We start from the raw sequence: 24,362 nt of genomic DNA on the forward strand, positions 1-24,362 counted from the left end.
AATCCTTTGGCTCTAAAGGGACACCATCAACTTTAAAAAAAAATCATACTTCTGACAACTCATCTTTTATCTACTATATTTAAAAATAACACCAACGATTACCACAACATTAAGATATTAGCGAAAAATTTTTGTACTTTGTTTACTTTGACAGGACTTTGTGTAGAGTCAGTTTTGTTTTTTATTCTGTTAGTTATTGAGTTTCCAGGGTTAGTGTGGTTTTTTTTACACAGAAATAGGAAAGAAAAATAATTTTTTTTAAACAACAAGAAAATAGGACTATAAAACCACAAAAATTGGCAGAGGGATTTGTATGACCTGATGCTATTTTTAACTTGTATTTTTAAAACTGACTAGAATACCCATGAAAGTGACCCTTTAAGAAATTACATTATATTTTGTAGGTAATATTACTTCATAGATTTTTCTAATGAGTGTACTTTGAGGAAACAATCTGGAGTACGGTTTAAAGCACAGTTAAGATATTTAGTGCTGGTCTACACTACTGCTTAAATTGATGTAACTTATGTCGCTCACGGGTGTGAAAAAGACACACCCCTGAATGATGTAAGTTACATTGACCTAAGCATTGTCCACACCAGCGCTATGTTGGTGGGAGACTCTATCCCGCCAACATAGCTTTCACCTCTCGTGGACGTGGAACAATTATGCTGACGAGAGAGTGCTCTCCTGTCGTATAGCGTGTCTTCACCAGATGTGCAGCGGTGGCACAGTTGCATCAATGCAATGTAGCACTTGAGTGTAGACTTGCCCTTAGTCACAACTCTTAAATTAGTTCCTAGAGAGCTGAGGTGTTCACAGCTAAATGTGACCAATTGCATCATAAAGGTCCCTTGAAATCTTATGCTGTAACTGTGATGGGGCAAAGAAAAGAATTTTTGCTTCCACTAATAAATTTGGTGGCTGATGAAATTTCCCAAAACAGATGGGAATTGTATGTTACTTTCGAGAAAATAAAGCAGATTTATCTGCTTCTATGGAAGCAGAGCAATATCTTGATGGGGCAAACACCAGGTCTTCATGCTTAATGAAATACTAGAGGTGTTAGGAATACTTTGTACCACAATCATGTCTTTCTGTTTGTTGAAGGCCAGTGAGGAAGAACTGGTTCTGTAGTTGGTAGAAACTATCAGTGTCTTGCAGATTGCTGGCTTTCATAAGGAAGCTCCTCTTTACCATCTTGCTGGACGATGACAATCTAGCCAGCTGTCACCTTAGTATCTAATCTTCCATTTTTGGCTAAATTGTAAAGAAGGTTGTGGTAGACAACTTTCAAATACAGAGATGCCTCAGATCTCCGTGACTCCTGTCAATCTGGGTGCAGGCCAGAGAAAGCACTGGTGGTGGTGGTGCATTCATCTCCTCCTGGCAATGTGTCCTTACTGACATTGTTAGTTTTATCAGCTACCTTCAGTCATGGGGTGTTATGCTGAAGACTCCCAACTCTGTTTTTCAATCTCATACAATCTAGCCATTGGTATAGAATGCCTTATCTGTGTGTTTAGTAGAGATTATAGAGTGGATGACAGCTAGCTGGTTGAAGCTCAGTCTGGGAAAAAATTAGGTAATGTTGGTAGATTGAGGGAGGCAGCCAAAAGATATGAGGAGGACTATAACTGCTCCTTTAAGTAAGGATGTGTGGTAGGCATTTGTTAACAAAGTTATCAATCTGTGGGAGCCCCAAGTACTGTTGGAAGTTTATATCTAGGATTCTTTTTTAAGCTTCAACTGGTCCAGAGACTGCAACCATTTTCTTTGGATGTGGACCTGGCTAAAGTAATCCATGCCTTTCTCAACACAAGATTAGGGGCCACATTGTAAATCAATAGAAACTGAAGCTGATACAGAATGTAGCAGCTACTCCATAGTCTGCGCTGATTGCCTATTGGTTCTTGGGTGTGTTGATTTTAGCCTATAAAGCCCTATATGGCTCAAGACTTACCTATCTGATACACTGCCTCTCTCCCCATATAACAATATATTATTCTTTCTATAAACACAGTTTTTCACAAATTATAAAAACGTTGCTTTTAAATACAAGCTTATGAACTCTAAATAATAGAGTGGCTACATAGTAGAAAAGTACATTACTTTAATATGTTTTATTAGGAAACTCAGAAGTAAAACTGAAAAACATTTATAATATTTCTCTTACCAAAATTAAATAGCAGAGGTGCCAGATCATGCACTTTCATTTAATTAGAAGTACCAGAGTTGACATGGATGAATTAATCTATAAACTCTAAAATCTATAAACACTAACTTACAGAGTTCAGTGTAAGTTCTATAGAAACTTGCTTAAGGAAAATGATTGACTGAAGCATACCTGTGATAACATTTCACGTCCAGAAGCTTTTCTCAAGTCATCTTGCTTCCCAATGATTTTCTGAAGCTAAACATAACAGAAACAGAGAATATGTAACCATTTTGATTGGCTTAAGATTCTTATATTTGTATTTCAGGAATATTTTTTATTAACCTCACCTTTTAATTAAACTCATATTTTTCTATTGCTCTGTTTTCTGACCATCAAACTATTTTGTGTATTAAAACACCCTTTATATATTTAAAAGATATTTTGCCCAAATGTTTACCCTTCCCCCCTCTTTTTTACTGAGGTCCAATCCATCACAGTTCTCTTGCTTAATAAGTTCAAGCAAAACACTGTGTAATGAGCTCTCCTTTTACTTGTCATTCTAGTCTTACTGACAGAGGTTCTCTTTCATTGGGAACTTTTTTTTTTTTTTTTTTTTACCATCCACCGCTGAATAATCTCAAGATTCAGGAATGTTACATCCAGGATCGTTTTAGAAGATAAGAATATGAAAGTGGAAAATATGGTTATGTTTCCCCACCCCCACTACTTTACCAATGCATATTTAAATGCTTTGGAATAGTTCTCAAATAGCGTAAAACCCTCCCTCTAGAAAACAAAAAATGTGTCTGTTTAAATAAGGTACCATGTGGTTAACAAGACCAGCTAATTTCAAATCCAAAGCAATTTAACTAAATAGTCAGAGAAACTACTTTTTGTTTTTTAAATCAAAATGTGGCCTGGACTTTTTTAAAAAATAAAATATTCTTGAATGAGTCAATGGGTAGAATTTTCAAAAAGCACCTAAATTTCATTTTCAAAAGTCACATAAAGCCTGTCAGTCTCATTTTCAAAAGTTACTTGGGTAAAATTTTCAAACAGCACAAAATATTTAAAATAATTGTATCAGGAAAAATACAGCTATTAATCTGCAGTTTACTATAAATATGTATCATTCAGAAACACCCTCAGCAGCAAGCTTTCTTCATGGATATATTTTATAACTGTTCACAAACAGCTTGAGAAATCAACATACTCACAAAATCGAGTGAGTTAACATAGTACATAGCAAAGTTCACCTACCTTTCATTGACATTTGTACCAATCCTCAAATGGATAGCAAAAATAAAAGAACAAGGAACTTGTCATTACATTTGGGATACAGGCATAGACATAAACAGATCACTGTGGATTTCAAGTCACATAAGGAAGATGTTTTTAAAACCAATATTTATACTGCCATCTTCTATTCTGTTTTCTCTCTCAAACATCTCTGAGCCATTTCTCATGCTGTCCCTTATTAATGGGAAAAGCTTCCTAACAAAATCCATAAAGCCACTACTTTGTTTTCAAATCCCTCCTTAGTTCATTTTTGCCATGATGCCTAAAAAGTAGTACTGGCTGACAGTGTCTCTGCCGATGGTGAGCCAAGAACACTGTTTCTTGCTCACACTGTTACCCTTCTTCTCCAACCCCTTTCATTCTGTTTGTCTAATCTACCCATTGTGTCTTGTCATAACCTAGATTCTGAGTTCTCTGAGACAGCGACTGGCTTTTTTACAGCATGCTTATACAATCTTCAGCACAATGAGGCCTTTATCCTTGGCTGATGTCCATATTTCTGGTTCTTGCAGTACCTTTGATGCCTATAGTAAAAATATTCTTTCTAGGAGCATGAAGTTCTTCTGGTAGTGAACCAAATTTTCATAGCAAATAGCAAATTCTGCTTTGGGCAAATTCATGATTGCTCACAAGTGGAAAAATTAAGCCAATGTGTTTGAAAACTCCCTTTTACTTTCTTATCTGAAGAATTTCTATCTTTTGTTTACATGAAAACACAAGAGACGAAGCAGCAAAACTTTTATTCTTCCACAAACCAAAGAAATATGATTTTTCATTGGTTTCAGTGCTTGTGAGAATTTTTTAAAAAATATACAATCCACTGACAGCACGCACTCACATGTCTAGGATTAAAGTGAAATTTTGAGAGAAAGCTATCTATAAGGTTTGTTGTTTTCTAAAACTGTACATAAATTACCATGAAGTTCATTATCCACTTTCTAGAAAAAAAATGTATTGGTCTTCTCAGGAGTTTGAAGAGGTTTTTCCAGGACAAGGAGGGTGGGAGGAGGAGGAGGAGGTAATTTGCAGTGGAATAGAGAGAACTGTGCCCTTAAGCAAAAGATTCTCATCACATTGTAACATTTATCTGTGTTTAATATTTATATCTGTTCATCACAGTAATACACTAATGGCCATCATCCTTTAAATAAAACAAGTCAAAGAGGATGAAGCATATTATGCATAATTGATGCTTCTCTACCAAAGAAATGTATTATTAAGAAGCAATCTTCTCAGAAGACAAGTTTTAGTAGAATAGACTTCTTCATTTTTGAAAACAAAAACAAATGAAACAATTTTTCATCTTCAGAATTATACACTGAAGTTAGTGCATGTGGAACTATTAGTGCTGGAGACTGTACAAGTATTCATGCCACACCTCCAGGAGTGAGAGAGTGAGTAATTCATTGTCCATGTTCAGTTAATTTTTGGCTTTTAGTTTTTTTTGTGATGTGCACTTATTTGTTGCTCCACTTGGGGCAGCCCAGAACCATAAGCAACTGTGTTACTACTCTGCTTTAGCAAGATTAGACTGTGTGTCAGCTCTTTGCCACACCAGTCTGTCTGCTTCACCAGCAAATTCCTCGGGACTCTGCCAGCTTTAATTTTGCCATGCAGATAACAATCAGTGAACCCAAATTCCGAGTTCCCCAGAGGTGTCCCTCTGTAATGTCCAGTCCCTCTCATTGGATCCTCCCAGAAATCGTTAAGTTCATTGCCTCCAAAGAGACAGTACACATGCCAGCCTGTTAGGTTAACTGAGGACTCACTGTACTTCAATATAACAGCACTGAGATAGTCATAGTAAAACTAAGAATAAGTTTATTAATAAAGAACAGAGATTTAAGTGATACTAAGCAAGAGAAAGAGAGACAGGTATAGTTAAAAAAAAGTCCCAGTCTTATTAATCTCTCCTCACATGGAAGCCGTTCTATATGCCTAATCATTTTTGTTGCCCTTTTCTGAACCTTTTCCAATTCCAATATATCCTTTTTGAGATGGGGCAACCACATCTGCACGCAGTATTCAAGGTGTGGGTGTGCCATGGATTTGTATAGAGGCAATATGATAGCTTCTGTCTTATTATCTATCCCTTTCTTGATGATTCACAACATTCTGTTCACTATTTTGATTGTCGCTGCACATTGAGTGGATGATTTCAGAGAACTGAAATGAGGTGGGGAAATAGCTCAGTGGTTTGAGCCTTGGCCTGCTAAACCCAGGGTTGTGAGTTCAATCCTTGAGGGGGCCATTTAGGGATTGGAGCAAAAATTTGGGGATTGGTTCTGCTTTGAGCAGGGGGTTGGACTAGATGACCTCCTGAGGTCCCTTCCAACCCTGATATTCTATGATTCTATGAACTATGACGCCAAGATTGCTTTCTTGAGTGGTAACAGCTAATTTAGACCCCATCATTTTATATGTATAGTTGGGATTATGTTTTCCAATGTGCATTACTTTGCATTTATAATATTAAATTTCATCTGCCATTTTGTTGCCCAGTCACCCAGTTTTGTGAGATCCTTTTGTAGCTCCTCGCAGTCTGCCTGGGACTTAACTATTTTGAGTAGTTTTGTATCGTCTGCAAATTTTGATACCTCACTGTTTACCCCTTTTTCCAGATCATTATAAATAAGTTGAACAGTATTGGTGCCAGTACAGATACCTGGGGGACACCCCTATTTACCTCTCTCCATTCTGAAAACTGACCATTTATTCCTACCCTTTGTTTCCTATCTTTTAACCAGTTACCAATCCATGAGAGAATCTTCCCTCTTATCCCATGACTGCTTTATTTTGCTTAAGAGCCTTTGGTGAGGGACCTCGACAAAGGCTTTCTGAAAATCTAAATACACCATATCCACTGGATCTCCTTTGTCCGCATGCTTGTTGACCCCCTCAAAGAATTCTAGTAGGTTGGTGAGGCATGATTTCCCTTTACAAAAACCATGTTGACTCTTCCCCAACAAATTATGTTCATCTATGTGTTTGACAATTTTGTTCTTTACGATAGTTTCAACCAATTAGCCCGGTACTGAAGTGAAGCTTACTGGCCTGTAGTTGCCAGGGTCACCTCTGGAGCCCTTTTTAAAAATTGGCGTCACATTAGCTATCCTCCAGTCATTTGGTACAGAAGCTGATTTAAATGAGAGGTTACATATGACAGTTAGTCCTGCAATTTCACATTTGAATTCCTTCAGAACTCTTGGGTGAATACCATCAGGTCCTGGAGACTTATTACTGTTTAGTTCATCAATTTGTTCCAAAACCTCCTCTAATGACACCTCAGTTTGGGACAGCTCCTCAGATCTGTCACCCAAAAAGAATGGCTCAGGTTTGGGAATCTCCCTCACATCCTCAACAGTGAAGACCGATGCAAAGAATTCATTTAGTTTCTCCACTATGGCCTTATCGTCTTTGAGTGCCCCTTTAACATCTTGATTGTCCAGTGGCCCCACTGGCTGTTTAGCAGGCTTTGTGCTTCTGATGTATTTAAAAATTTTTTTGCTATTACTTTTGGAGTCTTTGGCTAGCTGTTCAAATTCTTTTTTGGTCTTTCTAATTTTTACACTTCATTTGCCAGAGTTTATGCTCTTTTCTATTTTCCTCATTAGGATTTATCTTCCACTTTTTAAAGGATGCCTTTTTGCCTCTCACTGTTTCATTTATTTTGTTGTTTTGGTTCTTTAACTACGATTTTTAATTTGGGGTATACATTTAAGTTGAGCCTCTATTATGGTGTCTTTAAAAAGTTTCCACGCAGCCTGCAGGGATTTTACTTTTGGTACTGTTCCATTGTGATGCTGGGTAAGTCACAAATCTCAATTTTCACTGGTAGCCACTGTGCCCTGGATTTTCTGTGTTTTCCAAATTGAGATACCTGGGGCCAGATTTACAGAAATGCTGAGAACTCATAAATGCAACTGACGCCAAAAGAAGCTTGCCTTGAACATATGAAATGCATAAAAATGCTAAATACTCTGAAAAATCAGGCCTTGGGCATCTGAACTTGGGCACGCCAAATCAGTGTAGAGTTTTGGCCTTGCTCTCTCTATGTCTCAGTCCCCATCAGTAAAACGGGGACAAAACCTCCCTACCCAACAGGAGTACTGTGAAGATCAATTCATCAGTGTTTGGGAAGCACTCAAGTACTCTAGTCATGAGCATCACAGAAATGCCCATGAGGAAGATAATAATTCTATACTGGGAGCCGGGCTTGGGTGGCATGAAGTTCACTTACTCTCAGAAAAAGTAGTTGTGTCCTTAGCATGCATATAAAGCACTGAGAAATCTGTGGACGAATTCTTTTACTTGTTGGGTGGAAACAGGTATAAGATGGGTAGTGGCAGTGCAGGCTTGCCTAGCTATGTGCTTTTAGCACTAATCTGGACGGAACATATAGAAATGTTCATTTGATTCTCTCCTTGCCCTTTCTGCCATGAATAAAGGTGTTACCCATTTCAACCCTCAGGTGATGGGTGTAGCGTAAGATATCGAACAGAATCCATGCCTTTCTGTCAGAGGGGAAAAAAGCATCTGCAATTCCTGTGGCCCAAAAGCTCTAGTGTTGCTGGTTCTGGCAAAATGGGATTGACTGAATGAGGCGAGAATGCACATTGGCATTTAGGCTTTGCCTGGCCTTAAGGAAGACTGGCCTTTGAGCTGTTACTGTAACATGACTGGTGCCTGAGCCCTGTGGAGTGGTGACCTCCTTTTGTTGCCCTCCCCAGTTTCCTGAATGATTTGCACGGCACAATATGTACCTGGCTACACTCCTGATATTGTTATACATATTATAATTAATTATACAGCATCCAAAGCATGGTAGGCACTTTACAGACAATTAAGGAGACAAGGTCCCTGCCATAAGGAATTTGCAATCCGAACACACAACTAGAAGACAGTGGATGAGAAATGGGATGTGACAAAGCAAGTAATTGAACAAACATTGATGTTTGCTTCATCTTCCTCTTTCTACCCCTTTCTTTTTTGCTTTCACTATATTTTGTTCTAGTTAGTTATTGCCTTTCTATTACCTCTCCATTTTCTTGTCTCCCACACAAAGTTTTCCAATGTCATCATCATCCATTGTGTTGAGAACTAGACAAAAATAACTAATTTTGATCATTCTGAAATCCTCATCTGATTATCTTTACTGTGTTGAAACAGCCCTGTACTTTCCCCTTATTTTTTTCAAAATGGATTTCTGGAACTCTGTCTTATTACTCTGGCTGCCATAAAATGCTAGTTGTTTTAAGGATTAAGTTGAGATCATGAACACTTTAATTGGTACCTTAATCAGGATTTGAACCCAGATATCAATTGCTGCCCTTTATTACCATTGTGCAGCCCCCAAAGATTTCTCCAAAAAGGTCAACACATGATTGTTTAACATTGCTTAACACGTGAACCATATGTGTTTTGTGAATGTGTACCAAAACTTCATTAGAGAATCTATCATTAATTGATTTGAGATATCATGAGTTAAGTTATTACATGCTTCTTTAAGTCATTCATCACTTTCCATTATCTGTATCAAGAAAACAGAACATTTATCCCAAATTAAAGCACACATGCTCTCTGTTCTCCTACAGCAACCAAACCAATTTCCTTGAAAAAGACCAAAACTGAAAGTTTATCAACCAGAAAGTGCTCAAAAGGATTATAGCATCTACAGAAAAATCCTACTACACTCAGGGTGTGTCCATTACACACAGAGGACATGTACACAATAGGATACAGATGCTAGTTAATATGTGTTAAAATCCTATGGTAAAATTTTGACCTAATTTAATTCAATAGGAATTTTGCCATTGATTTCACTGGGGCCAGGGTTTCAGCCTTAGTGCAGACAAACCAGCTGTAGTTGTTACATGTTATGGTTGGTCAAGATAAGCCCTAGAGCGAGCCCAGTGTTCATCCTGATCAGCTAACGTGTTAGAACTACAACGTGTCTACACAAAGATGTTAAAATGTTCAAAATATACTTTTTTTTCTTAGTGAAGAACAGGCCTAAAAGTGGTCAGATTTGGACTGATGAATTTTCAGAGGCAAGGTCCCATCACTTGTGCCTCACCACTTGTGCCTGCAAATTTCATCCTGAAGACTGATAGCTGATGTGTTCTTGCTGAATGAAGGTACTGCAGTGGGGAAAAAAGGAAGAGAGGAAGAAATGGTTCCTAGGCTACTCAGAATTTCATGGATACTACAGAGCTGGCAACTGTATTCTGCAGTAGTTGAAGCTTCTAAGGGCTTGTCTACACTGGCACTTTACAGTGCTGCAACTTTCCCGCTCAGGGGTGTGAAAAAACACCCCCCTGAGCGCTGCAAGTTTCAGTGCTGTAAAGTGCCAGTGTAGACAGTGCACCAGTGCTGGTAGCTATTCCCCTTGGGGAGGTGGGTTTTTTTATAGTGCTGGGAGAGTCACTATGCCGCGACTAGATAAGCCACGTTAAAGCGCTTCTGTGGCAGTGCTTTAACGTTGCTAGTGAAGATGTGCCCTAAGTTGCAATGAAGGGAAGACCAAAGAAGAATGTGTTACAGTGGTCTAACCTTGAAATAACAAAGGCATGAAGGTGAGGTCTGCATCAAAGAGAAAATGATATAATCTTTGGGCCAAAGTGTTTCTGGCCACTTCTGCTATGTGAGAATCCAAAAACAAAGGGGAATCCCGTAATTGCAAAATCACCTTGAAAATTGGCAGGCAAATACTTTCATTGCAGAGTGCAGCCACAGTTCTTTCCAGTTCCTTGAAATATTTTCCCCACGTATAAGCCTTGCCTCTGTCTTATCTGGTTAGAGCCAATGCCAGTTACCTTTCAACCAGGTCATTATCTCTACCAGACAGTAGGAGAGCAAGGAATCAGCTCTGTCTGCGGGTTTATTAAAAATGAAATAAAGCTGAGCAGCACCTCTAAATCTCTTCTAATAGTTTCACATACAGAGTGAACAGAAGGGTGAGAAGATTCCACTAGCTAGACTAGTTATGGACTTAATTATTGGAGCTTTAGGGGAAGAAGCACAATTGGCATCTTTGTGGTAGGAATAAGGGCTTGTCTACACATAGAGATATTCCGGAATAGATCCATGTGTGGACTCTCTTATTCTAGAATAAGAGTGTCCACACATGTAATTATTTAGGGATAGTTATTGTGCTTTAAATTCATACACCACATTAATACAAATTAACTTTTAAGTGTAGACAACCCCTAAAAAGTCACCTTAAAACAACTCTGGTTGTTACTGCCCCATTCCATAGGAGAGTCAAAGGCAACTCATAATTAAGGGTATTGAAGGTGCTGATAGGATTAATCCTGTTTTCATGGATGTACAACTTCGTTCCACTACTCTAAGGAGACTACAAACTATCAAGGCACTTTCCATATCAAATCCAGATCTGAAGCCCAACAGATTGGGCTTGAAAAAATGGGAAGGATTCAGATGCTGCAGGAGTTGGCTTGATACTATCTTCTTACTGACCTTCCCCATAAAGCGAAGGTTGTAACTTGTGAGATAATTTACGTCATTTGTTCTGAACATGGACTGGACCACTCCATATTTGAGAATTAGTGGTCCTAGACATTGCTCACGGGTTTCACTAGACATCTGCAGGGAGAGCAATATAGCAGTGCACAGAAAACCCAGGAAGTTTTTGGATAGTGTTTGGGACAACTTCCTGGTGCAAGTGCTGGAGGAACCAACTAGGGGCCGTGCTCCTCTTCACCTGCTGCTCACAAACAGGGAAGAATTGGTAGGGGAATTAGAAGTAGGTGGAAACCTGGGCAGCAGTGACCATGAGAGTTCATGGTTGAGTTCAGGATCCTGACAAAAGGAAGAAAGGAGAGCAGCAGAATACGGACCCTGGACTTCAGAAAAGCAGACTTTGACCCCTTCAGGGAACTGATGGGTAGGATCCCCTGGGAGGCTAATACAAGGGGGAAAGGAGTCCAGGAGAGCTGACTGTATTTTAAAGAAGCCTTATTTAGGGCGCAGGAACAAGCCATCCCGATGTGGAGAAAGAATAGCAAATATGGCAGGCAACCAGCTTGGCTTAACAGAAAAATCTTTGCGAGCTTAAACACAAAAAGGAAGCTTAAAAGAGATGGAAACCTGGACAGATGACTAGGGAGGAGTATAATATTGCTCGAGCATGCAGGGGTGTGATCAGGAAGGCCAAAGCATAATTGGTGTTGCAGCTAGAAAGGGATAGGAAGGGTAACAGGAAGGGTTTCTACAGATATGTTAGCAACAAGAAGGTGGTCAGGGAAAGTGTGCAACCCATACTGAACGGGGGAAACAACCTAGTGACAGATGATGTGGAAAAAGCTGAGGTACTCAATGCTTTTTTTTGCCTTGGTCTTCACAGACAAGGTCAGCTCCCAGACAGCTGCACTGGGCAGTGCAGTATGGGGAGGAGGTGAGCAGCCCTCAGTGGTGAAAGAACAGGTTAAGGACTATTTAGAAAAGCTGGACATGCACAAGTCCATGAGGCCAAATACAATGCACCAGAGGGTGCTGACGGACTTGGCTGATGTAACTGCAGAGCCACTGGCCATTATCTCTGAAAACTCATGGTGATTGGGGGAGGTCCCGGACGACTGGAAAAAGGCAATTATAGTGCTCATCTTTAATAAACGGGAAGGAGGAGAATCCGGGGAACTACAAACCGGTCAGCCTCATCTCAGCCCCCAGAAAAATCACGGAGCAGGTCCTCAAAGAATCTATTTTGAAGCTCTTGGAGGAGAGGAAGGTGATCAGGAACAGTCAACAAGGATTCACCAAGGGCAAGTTATGCCTGACCAACCTGATTGCCTTCTATGATGAGATAACTGGCTCTGTGGATATGGGAAAAGCAGTGGACGTAATATACGTGGACTTTAGCAAAGCTTTCAATAGAGTTTCCCACAGTATTCTTGCCAGCAAGTTAAAGTAGTATGGATTGGATGAATGGACTATAAGGTGGACAGAAAGCTGGCTAGATCGTCGGGCTCAATGGGTAGTGATCAACGGCTCGATCATCGGGGTCGGTCCTGAGGACAGTTTTGTTCAACATATTTATTAATCATCTGGATGATGGGATGGATTGCACCCTTAGCAAGTTCACAGATGACAGTAAGCTGGTGGGAGAGGTAGATAAGCTGGAGTGTAGGGACAGGGTCCAGAGTGACCTAGACAAATTGGAGGATTGGGCCAAAAGAAATCTGATGAGGTTCAACAAGGACAAGTGCAGAGTCCTGCACTTAGGATGGAAGAATCCCATGCACTGCTACAGGCTGGGGACCAATCAGCTAAGCAGAAGTTCTGCAGAAAAGGACCTGGGGATTACAGTGAATGAGAAGCTGGATATGAGTCAACAGTGTGCCCTTGTTGTCAAGAAGACTAACGGCATATTGGGCTGCATTAGTAGGAGCACTGCCAGCAGACCAAGAGAAGTGATTATTCCCCTCTATTCAGCACTGGTGAGGCCACATCTGGAATACTGCGTCCAGTTTTGGGCCCCGCACTACAGAAATGGTGTGGACAAATTGGAGAGAGTCCAGTAGAGGGCAACGAAAATGATCAGGGGGCTGGGGCACATGACTTATGAGGAGAGGCTGAGGGAACTGGGCTTGTTTAGTCTGCAGAAAAGAAGAGTGACGGGGGATTTGACAGCAGCCTTCAACTATCTGAAGGGGGGTTCCAAAGAGGATGGAGCTCAGCTGTTCTGAGAGGTGGCAGATGACAGAACAATGACAATGGTCTCAAGTTGCAGTGCGGAGGTCTAGGTTGGATATTAGGAAACACTATTTCACTAGGAGGGTGGTGGAACTCTGGAATGGGTTACCTAGGGAGGTGGTGGAATCTCCATCCTTAGAGGTTTTTAAGGCCTGGCTTGACAAAGCCCTGGCTGGGCTGATTTAGTTGGTGTTGGTCCTTCTTTGAGCAGGGGGTTGGACTAGATGACCTCCTGAGGTCTCTTCCAACCCTAATCTTCTATGATTCTATAAGGGACATCGGCCCATTTACCAGGTGATGGAGCAGACCTTTCCCAGCACATTCAGAACCAGGAGTAATTGTGACTCAGTCAGCCAGGGAGACCGTGCACATGCTCTCCTTCTTTGATTGTGCAACCAGAGAGACTGCCTCAAATCTGATTGACATTACTGGGAAACAGATTGAAAGTAATGTTCCAAAAAAGAAAATCTATTTTCCATGACATGTAGAAGCCTTTTGGTCATTATATAATTGGAAAAGAAAAGAGACAGTTGTATCAAAACAACACTTGCTGGTTCAATCAGTGAGACTCTGTAGATAGTAAACACACTATGTCACTGAGAGGAGACTGGAATAAAAGAAACTCAGGAGGAGGCAAAGTTGTGAAACACAGGCAAAAGAATCTCAAAAATAGCTGAGACTTATTTTCTTTGGAAACTAATTGTGACACAACAGGGGTGAGTAGATTTTTGTTAGCTATACAGACATTTAGTCTGTTAATTTGTTAGCTATACAGACACTTGATTCAGGCAGACTAATCGTGTTTACGTAACAGTTTTCATTTTTAACATTCTAAAAGTTCAAAGACCAGGATATTCTTTCAGTGCATTTACAGCTGATATGCAAAGTCTAAAGGCCTGATGATAAATTCTTAGTTTTGAGTCTACCAAACTAGTGCTGCACAGGAATGAATGCTTTAAAATAGTCACCTCTCATAAATGTTTGATATCTAACCACATGAGAAGATTCCCTCTGTGACTGCAGAGATTGTTTTCCTCTTCCTGCTCTGTACCCACATGGGGTTTGTTCCACTCTCCCCCCAAAACAAGACCGTTCTGCGGGGAGAGGGGACAAAAAAAACAAACAGACCAAAATCCAATTTCTGTAATATTTGCCTAATGAAGCAATCCTGTGAGGATCCTTAAGGACAATTTTGAAAGTAATGACTTTCATGAGTTTGGATTACATTTTATGTGCTCTTACAACTTTCATTTTAATTCCTTAATACAATATCAAAAGTAGGGCTGTCAATTAATCACAGATAACTCACGCGATCAACTCAAAAATTAATCTCAGTTAAAAAAATTAATTGCGATTAATCACAGTTTTAATCACTGTTAAACAATAAGAAAAGGAGTACTTGTGGCACCTTAGAGACTAACCAATTTATTTGATCATGCGCTTTCGTGAGCTACAGCTCACTTCATCGGATGCATACTGTGGAAACTGCAGAAGACATTATATACACAGAGACCATGAAACAATACCTCCTCCCACCCCACTCTCCTGCTGGTAACAGCTTATCTAAAGTGATCATCAAGTTGGGCCATTTCCAGCACAAATCCAGGTTTTCTCACCCTCCGCCCCCCCCCCCCCCAACTCACTCTCCTGCTGGTAATAGCCCATCCAAAGGAATGGCCCAACTTGATGATCACTTAAGATAAGCTATTACCAGCAGGAGAGTGGGGTGGGAGGAGGTATTGTTTCATGGTCTCTGTGTATATAATGTCTTCTGCAGTTTCCACAGTATGCATCCGATGAAGTGAGCTGTAGCTCACGAAAGCTCATGCTCAAATAAATTGGTTAGTCTCTAAGGTGCCACAAGTACTCCTTTTCTTTTTGTGAATACAGACTAACACGGCTGTTACTCTGAAACCTGTTAAACAATAGAATGCCAAATGAAATTTATTAAATATTTTTGATGTTTTTCTACATTTTCAAATATATTGATTTCTACCGCAACACAGAATACCAAGTGTCCAGTGCTCACTTTATATTATTATTTTTTATTACAAATATTTTCACTGTAAAAATGATAAACAAAAGAAATAGTATTTTTTAATTCACCTCTTACAAGTACTGTAGTGCAATCTCTATCGTGAAAGTGCAACTTACAAATGTAGATTTTTTTGTTATATGACTGCACTCAAAAACAAAACAATGTAAAACTTTAGACCCTACAAGTCCACTCAGTCCTACTTCTTGTTGAGCCAATCGCTCAGACAAACAAGTTTGTTTGCATTTACAGGAGATAATGCTGCCGGCTTCTTATTTACGTCACCTGAAAGTGAGAACAGGTGTTCGCATGGCACTTTTGTAACCGGCATTGCAAGGTATTTACGTGCCAGATATGCTAAACATTTGTATGCCCCTTCATGCTGGCCACCATTCCAGAGGAGATGCTTCCATGCTGATGACACTAGCTAAAAAAATAACATGTTAATTACATTTTGACTGAACTCCTTGGGGGAGAATAGTACATTTCCTGCTCTGTTTTACCTGCATTCTGCCATATATTTCACGTTATAGCAGTCTCAGATGTTATAGCAGTCCCAGCACATGTTGTTCGTTTTAAGAACACTTTCACCACAGATTTGACAAAACACAAAGAAGGTACCAATGTGAGATTTCTAAAGATAGCTATTGCACTCAACCCAAGGTTTAAGAATCTGAAGTGCCTTCCAAAATCTGAGAGGGACGAGGTGTGGAGCATGCTTTCAGAAGTCTTAAAAGAGCACCACTCTGATGTGGAAACTACAGCACCCAAACCATCAAAAAAGAAAATCAACCTTCTGCTGGTGGCATCAGACGATGAAAGTGAGCATGCGTCAGTCTGCACTGCTTTGGATCTGTACTGAGCAGAACCCGTCATCAGCATGGATGCATGTCCTCTGGAATGGTGGTTGAAAATGAAGGGACATATGAATCTTTAGTGCATCTGGCATGTAAATATCTTGCAACGCTGGCTAAAATATTGCCATGCGAATGCCCGTTCTCACTTTCAGGTGACATTGTAAACCAGAAGCGGGCAGCATTATCTCCTGTAAATGTAAACAAACTTGTTTGTCTGAGCGATTGCCTGAACAAGAAGTAGGACTGATTGGACTTGTAGACTCTAAAGTTTTACATTGTTTTATTTTTGAATGCAGTTATATTTTGTACACAATTTTACATTTGTAAGTTCATCTTTCATGATAAAGAGGTTGCATTACAGTACTTGTACTAGGTGAATTGAAAAATACTATTTCTTTTGTTTTTTTTACAGCACAAATATTTGTAATAAAAATAAATATAAAGTGGGCACTGTACACTTTGTATTCTGTGTTGTAACTGAAATCAGTATATTTGAAAACCTAGAAAACATCAAAAATATTTAAATAAATGGTATTCCATTATTGTTTAACAGTGCGATTAATCGCACAATTAATAGCAATTTTTTAAATCTTGAGATTAATCACGATACATTTTTAAAATCTCTTGCCAGCCCTAATCAAAAGACATGCAAAGTAACGTAATTTTTCTTACTACAACAACATTCACTTAATAGGATTGCCTCTCCAAGATTCTAATTTTTGTATTGATTTGTATTGCCACCTATTTTGAGAGAACAGACTCTCATCTTCTTTAATGGATGTATCCATATCTGTATGTTATCAATGTTCTGTATTGTTCAGCTTAAAAAAACAGGAGCTGGAATAGACGCATTTCACTGATCAGTATGTATTTTAATTGCTCTGATACAATCCTGTTGGATGATTATCAGAACCAGTGGGTAAGAATGACAAATGCAAAAAGAAAATGGCTGTTTTGTAATTTGGCTTTATTTTTCATCAGCAGAATAATGATGTGAACAGTTTTCTAGAACAACTTTTTCACACCTGGAAGAACTTGCACACAGGACCTGCAGAGAACTGAGAGCACTCAAGCACCTTGCAGGATTGGGCCTATACTTTGCAAATGATACTGAATGGAACTTGGCCACTGGAGCAGGTTAGACAAACACCTGTCAGGAATGGTCTAGATAATACTTAGTCCTGTTGTGAGTGCAGTGGACTGGACTAGATGACCTCTCGAGGTCCCTTCCAATCCTATGATTCTATGATTTGTTTGTGCAATTTGTATCTGAAATATAGCTCAGCAGAAGCCTCCTAATTGGCACAAACAGAGAGAAACAAATGTACCAAAATTAAGCAATGGTCTCAATTATTAGAGGTTCATGGGAACACACTGCACTGGGAAATATTGTTTAGTTTCAGATATTGCTTTAAAAAGGTACTCCAAAGCATTAAAATATTTTCTAAAACAATATTAAGGCAAGACACTCATTTAACAATCATAACCAAGCTGGGAAACAGCATGAAATGAACAAAGGGTAGCACAGTGAGAAATTTATGCTAGCAATTGGTGTGCCATTATCCCAATGTTTAAAGTCACTGAAATACATTCCACTGATTCCTTGGCAATTTTCCCAATCAAGCGGGTGTGCCAATTATTAAGGTTCAGATTAAGAGGATTTTTCTGTATTTCTGACTTTGATCACAGTACTGTTTACCGTTAGGGTAATGTTGGAGACTAATTCATAAAGGAGGACAGCAGTCATTTCTGCTTCTTTTAAAATCCTATCCACAGTCATGTAATAGGAAATCACAATGAGAGTGCATAAAAAATGTCCAGGTTTCTGTTATTTTCATTTCCTATTTTTGACTTGAATTTTTAAGATATATTTTCCTGTAAGAACCCTGTTGAATACTTAGTATAGTTTTTTATACTCTACAAAATTAATGATACTCTCTTAAAAGCTTAAAATAAATGTCTTTCAGAGTTTTCTTTTTCCATTTGTGGACCAATTTTCCCCATTTGTGTTTCAAATAAAAATGTAGTTTCTTTCCCCCACCTACATTATATATCACATTGGGAACAATATTTGTTTACTACTGTGGAACAACACAAACAAATTTAAAACAAATCAGAAAGTGACTTTTTTAAAGTCCATATTTAGAAACTGGAAGACTTTCCCAAACTGATACATTAAGGTAGGTCAAACCTGGGGCAATTACTGCTACTATACAGAGATCTGCAGATATGGATGAAAGGTAGCATTTATAAAAGTTAACTTCAAACATGATAATAACTACTTTTAAACCCTGTGGTGATGCTTTTTTATATATTCCTTTCATATAAATAAAGTGTATTAGCAAATATAGCTCTCTCTATTGTAAAATGTGATCACAGATTAGATGCAAAAGACTACACATGACTATTTTTAATGGTGGATACTTCAAAAATGAATATGTATTTACATACCTTAAAGAACTCCTTTTTTTCAACTTGTTCATTGCCATCTGCATCCAACATTTTAAAAGCAATATGAAATCCAGTTTGTGGTTCTGCAATGAAGTGTTAAAAATACATATACTTATAAATAACTAATGCAGCAGGATTATCACCTGCAGTTTCAGTTTTTCATAGTTGGACAGATGCTTTGAATTCCCAACAAACCATATTACCCAGATGCAACTATTATGTAAATGTTAAAAAAACTCTGTTTTATATCCATTTCAAAAGACAGTGATGTTGGTAATGAAATTCTAATAGTAACTACATATAGCAGAATATCTTGATCTGTTTTCACGAGTTCTGAAAATTCAGTCCATCATAATGCCCTAGATTCTCTTCCTATGGTCCTCAGCCTGTTTCACCATTTTCTCCATTGCCACTGACCATCTCTAAGTTCTAGCTCTATGTCCTGTACCTACTTTCATGCTAAGAAGAGCTGGAAGAAACCTCCAAAGCCAATCAATATTCCCAAATTGGTTAGAAGAATCACTGTAGAGTGGTCTCAGGTACTTCTTCCTCTCAGAAACTAAGCATGCCGTAGACTATTATTTTCAGTCTCTACTGCCCCGAGAAACAAGAGACTGGGTTTGTAAATCAATCCCAGTTCTCTCAGTTAGGACCATGGGAACTAGCAACAGGGTCCCGAGCCAGCCCAAGTATTATATTTTCTTATTAGAAAATCTCTATACATTTGAGCTCCAACTTTTCCCCTTTCGGTACATTGTGTATTTTGTTCCCCAATACCTATTTTTTAATTAAATGATGCAAATAATTTGCAAAAACATGCACTGCATTTCTTTCAGCAAATTGCTGCCCCTTATCTATCAGGACAATTTCATCAGGTCTGACTGTAGTAGGCACTAAGAAAACGCAAAACTCTCTGAAATACTTCTTTTGTCCATTTGAGGCTACCTGACTCGCTAGTGGGTTGTCCTCTTAACTAGCCTGACCAGGAGTAATTTGACACTGAAACATGTTTGAAGTCCATTGCAGTAGCAAGTGACCCGCACTGATATCTGGGAGTTTGTAGCTCTATGCAGGCAAACCATCAATTAGAAGAAAGCTATGGGACATCTCCTATAGTATACCGGGGTCACAAGGGTCTCCAGGAATATAATGTCCAATACAAAATTCAATCTCCCTTGGGAATGTGAAGCCTCTTCAGAGACGTTTTTAGTTTGGAGTTATATTTTTTTCAGCCATTGGCTGAAAAAAGTGTGGACCTTGATTTTTCTAACGCGCACAAAGCTTATGCTTTTGCAGAGTGATAACATTAAGAAAATGCCTTTTTTTGCTTTCCAGTGAATCTGGCAAAAATATAATACAACATGTTGTCTTTATATATCAGACATTATTCACCCCATCACCAGCCAATTAGCATTTCCAATTGACCAACCTTGTGATGCACTAATATTTGACAAGTATCATTACAGCGTGCTAATCCGAACGGAAACTGGTTTCCTCTCTATGGAAATGTTTCATTTGAAACCTTTCACCGAGAGAGTTCTCTGGTTCAATAATAATAAGAGCACATCCCATAATAACTTTAGAGAATAAAAGTGTAACGATTTATTGTAAAATGATTAATGTAATCTGTGTTGTAATTTACAGATAAGAAAGCAGCCGGACATAAAATATACAGGCTAGAACTGCTCATACAGTTCCCAAGACATGCTTATCTGATATGATCGAATGCCAATGGTATGCATTTTATAATGTAAATGTGGTTCAAAGAAGATCTCAAATATATTTGTATTTAATTACGCTTTCAGGCAAAACTGTAAAATCTGAACATCAGACCTGCATATTAGCCGAAAGTGTACGTTCCATTTGGTCCTGCACAGCAAAACAGTATTAATTATCTGAAACTTTTATAATGGGCTAATGGGAATAAAGTTTTTGATCGAGATGGCGTGCTCAGCTCCTGGAGTCACTCACCAGGAAAGTAATAATAGAATAATAGTGCTGGATTTTAGCTGTTCACAACCCATAGCAGAGACTAACCAGGAGTATACCATTAACTAAGCCTTGGCACTGAACAAAAGATAATTGTGGTGACATGAGGCATGTCTGAGTGGGAAGCAAGTACTGCAATAGGTAAAATAAGGCCTCCATTTATTATGAAGAAACATTTTCACACAGGCCCTTACCCTGATACTGGATTTCATATCTGTCCAGGTGTACAGAAACTGGGAATATTTTAGCCAATGGAGGGGTAGTACCAGAGGATAGCAGATCTAGAGAATAGCTGTGTGGGGTTGGGAAAATCTCATTTAAAAAAAGTAAATAAAGCCTCAGAGAGCTTCTTCGAACAATCTGATTGTAGCTAATAATAATTAGAGAGTCATAGACACATAGGCTACATAATTATGAAATATCAAGAACTGATTGATATGGGACAGATATTAGATACAGATGGAAGCACTAACCCTTGTTGACATTTGCTTTCAGAATGATGTACATGATAACCTTTTGTGTAACTTCAGAAGCAAAATTAACATTGGATTCATCCTGTATAAACAGGTTCCTTTGTTTTTGCAGTTCAATCCATTCCTATATAATATACCCTGGAAATAATGTCATTTGATTGTCCGAAAATGTGAAGAATTGCTTGCTTTGAAGCTGCTTCATTTCCTTCTTATTTGATCCAATGCATCAATATTGGTTTTAGAGGAACAGCCGTGTTAGTCTGTATTCGCAAAAAGAAAAGGAGTACTTGTGGCACCTTAGAGACTAACCAATTTATTTGAGCATGAGCTTTCGTGAGCTACAGCTCTGGTAAACATCTGATGAAGTGAGCTGTAGCTCACGAAAGCTCATGCTCAAATAAATTGGTTAGTCTCTAAGGTGCCACAAGTACTCCTTTTCTTTTTGCGAATATTGGTTTTAATTCTCAGCCTAACAACTGAATTTAAAGAAACTGAATCTTCTGCCACCTGATTTTAATTAAAACATACTATATAAGAATATTGATGCTGCTATGGGGTTCTCTTTTTTTAAGACTATCCACTGCCTGATTTGTTTTGCAAAAAAATTAGTTTCACATTTTTCCAGTGGAGCTAGATCCTGTCTGCCACTTCTGGATTCAGTAAACCCCTGGCTGGTATTTCAATTTGCGTGGAAGGTGAAGGTGGCCTATCTTGAAAATGACTATTTTCTATATGTAAGAGGTGACCATACTCCTCCTCTCTGCTTTATGTAGCACATTACTCAGCCAGAATCCGTCTAAGCAATTGCTATCTTTTTGGAAACATTTATGAATAACTATTGTGCGTTTAATATTGCCCACATTCATAATTATTGGGCCATTAGCTGTGGTACTGGAGGATCACTACTCGAGGGGGGGGCAGTATATCTGTATGATGGATTAGTTTATATCAAAACCATGCACAATGTTGTGATCTGTATTAGCTAGAGTTTCCTGAAGGCTGATTGCTTCATCCCATGTATATTGCATTGCTGTAGTACAGCCAGGAGGTGCTTTCCTCTAGCCACCATCATAACCTCTGTATTGCCTGAGTTCAGTTTCATCCATGACCTGATCAAGCTCTGGGCCATCTTGGTTATACAGGAAGGGTTACATGTGGTGAAAGATAGGTGGAGCTGTGTGTCATGCGCATACTGCCGGCACTCAAGTCTAGGTTATCTTTCCAATTCACCTCGTGGCTGTATGTAGATGGTAAATAGAACTGGAGAGAGAATCAATGCTTGAGGCCCTCTACAAAGTGAGGGGGCTTGTGGGAAAGATGTCATTTTCCATCACCATTCTCTGGATGCATCCTTCAAGGAAGGGCTCAAAATCATGTTAGTGCAATCACCTTTCTCAGCTAAGATAGCAGTATCTCATAGTTGAGAGTGCTGAATGCTGCAGAGAGGTCCATGAGGATGTATGTCCGTCCATCATCCACTGACATCAAGAGAGTTAAGATTTTTGGTTTTCTCCTACTTTTGTGAGTCTAATGGTTTGAGAGAGGCTATACTGGCTAACAAAACTTGGCCTATATGGTTATATAATTGGAATGTATCACAGCTAGCCAAAGGCCTCACTTCATAATGCCCATTATATTCATTTGGTCTTCGAAAGCTCTCCCTGACTTTTAATATTTTCCAGTTTGAGGGACAGACCACCAGAGTAGTACAGAGGGATGGTATGTATGGAGCACAGGCTAGGATCGGTGTCTGTGAGGAAAGCTAAAAGACACAAGGTCACCCCAACAGACCCATCATATAATTGCCATTATATTTGCAGTTAAAGCAGCGGATGGCTCTCTTGAAAGCCACCTGCCCTCACTCCCTGTTCCCACTAAAAGAAAAGGAGTACTTGTGGCACCTTAGAGACTAACCAGTTTATTTGAGCATAAGCTTTCGTGAGCTACAGCTCACTTCATCGGATGCATACTGTTCCCACTGTAGCCCCTAATGAAGGTGGCTGCAATAGCACTTTTCATGTCCAGGACTTCAGGCTCAAAGAACGACCTGCCAGCCCAAACATCTTTTCCCTGTTCTTTTCAGTCCAGCCTTGTGTAGCACAATGAATGGTTTCCACATCTTTGGTAAGTAGCGGCTGGAGATGGTGAGGAGGGCTACTGAAGTAATCAGCAGACAACAGGGCAAGCAGAAGAGTCAGCAAAATATATATGAGAGAGAAAAAAAACCAAGAGAAATGGAACAGAGAGGAGGAAAGGAATGAGAAGAAAATGGATTAAAATGTGAAGCGATGGCAGCAATTGTCTGAAGGCATGGTATGAAAGAACATGATGGGTTCCCAAACAAGAATGTTGTGAACTACCTCTGTCTACGTAGTATCCTTTATACACCTTAGTATGTGAAGCTGGATATGAGTCAGCAGTGTGCCCTTGTTGCCAAGAAGGCCAATGGCATTTTGGGATGTATAAGTAGGGGCATAGCGAGCAGATCGAGGGACGTGATCGTTCCCCTCTATTCGACATTGGTGAGGCCTCATCTGGAGTACTGTGTCCAGTTTTGGGCCCCACACTACAAGAAGGATGTGGATAAATTGGAGAGAGTCCAGCGAAGGGCAACAAAAATGATTAGGGGTCTGGAACACATGACTTATGAGGAGAGGCTGAGGGAGCTGGGATTGTTTAGCCTGCAGAAGAGAAGAATGAGGGGGGATTTGATAGCTGCTTTCAACTACCTGAAAGGGGGTTCCAAAGAGGATGGTTCTAGACTGTTCTCAATGGTAGCAGATGACAGAACGAGGAGTAATGGTCTCAAGTTGCAGTGGGGGAGGTTTAGATTGGATATTAGGAAAAACTTTTTCACTAAGAGGGTGGTGAAACACTGGAATGCGTTACCTAGGGAGGTGGTAGAATCTCCTTCCTTAGAGGTTTTTAAGGTCAGGCTTGACAAAGCCCTGGCTGGGATGATTTAACTGGGAATTGGTCCTGCTTCGAGCAGGGGGTTGGACTAGATGACCTTCAGGGGTCCCTTCCAACCCTGATATTCTATGATTCTATGTGAATATTAGAGAGATAGTGGATGAAGTAAAATCTTTTACTGGACCAAATTCTGTTGGTGAAAGAGACAAGCTTTCAAGATACCCAGAGCTCTTCTTCAGGTCTGGGGAAAGTACTATGAGTGACCCAGCTAAATACAAGGTGGAAAAGACTGTTTAAAATAAGTAGCTAATACATATTTGAAAGGACCATTCAAGGTGAAGTGGCCTGTTAACAACCCTGCACTTATAGGACAAAATGAGGGGGATTAATGGACTACAGATTGTTGTAATAAACCATCAATCCAGTGTTATTAGGACCATGATTTTTAGTGTCTAGCAAAATTATGATTTTAA

General features: G+C 39.3%; 1 protein-coding gene across 1 annotated transcript in view; it reads right to left on the minus strand.

The window, feature by feature from the left end:
* Positions 1-24,362, minus strand: part of MICU2 (mitochondrial calcium uptake 2) — a 246,174-nt gene that overhangs the window by 25,322 nt on the left and 196,490 nt on the right. Inside the window, exons 8-9 of the mRNA XM_073330134.1 lie at positions 18,515-18,597; positions 2,348-2,413 (exon numbers count right to left, since the gene is read on the minus strand). Coding sequence (XP_073186235.1) covers positions 2,348-2,413; positions 18,515-18,597 — 149 coding nt within the window. The remainder of the gene's footprint in view (positions 1-2,347; positions 2,414-18,514; positions 18,598-24,362) is intronic.

Source organism: Lepidochelys kempii, chromosome 1 (assembly GCF_965140265.1).
Source record: "Lepidochelys kempii isolate rLepKem1 chromosome 1, rLepKem1.hap2, whole genome shotgun sequence".
Taxonomy (NCBI): domain Eukaryota; kingdom Metazoa; phylum Chordata; order Testudines; family Cheloniidae; genus Lepidochelys; species Lepidochelys kempii.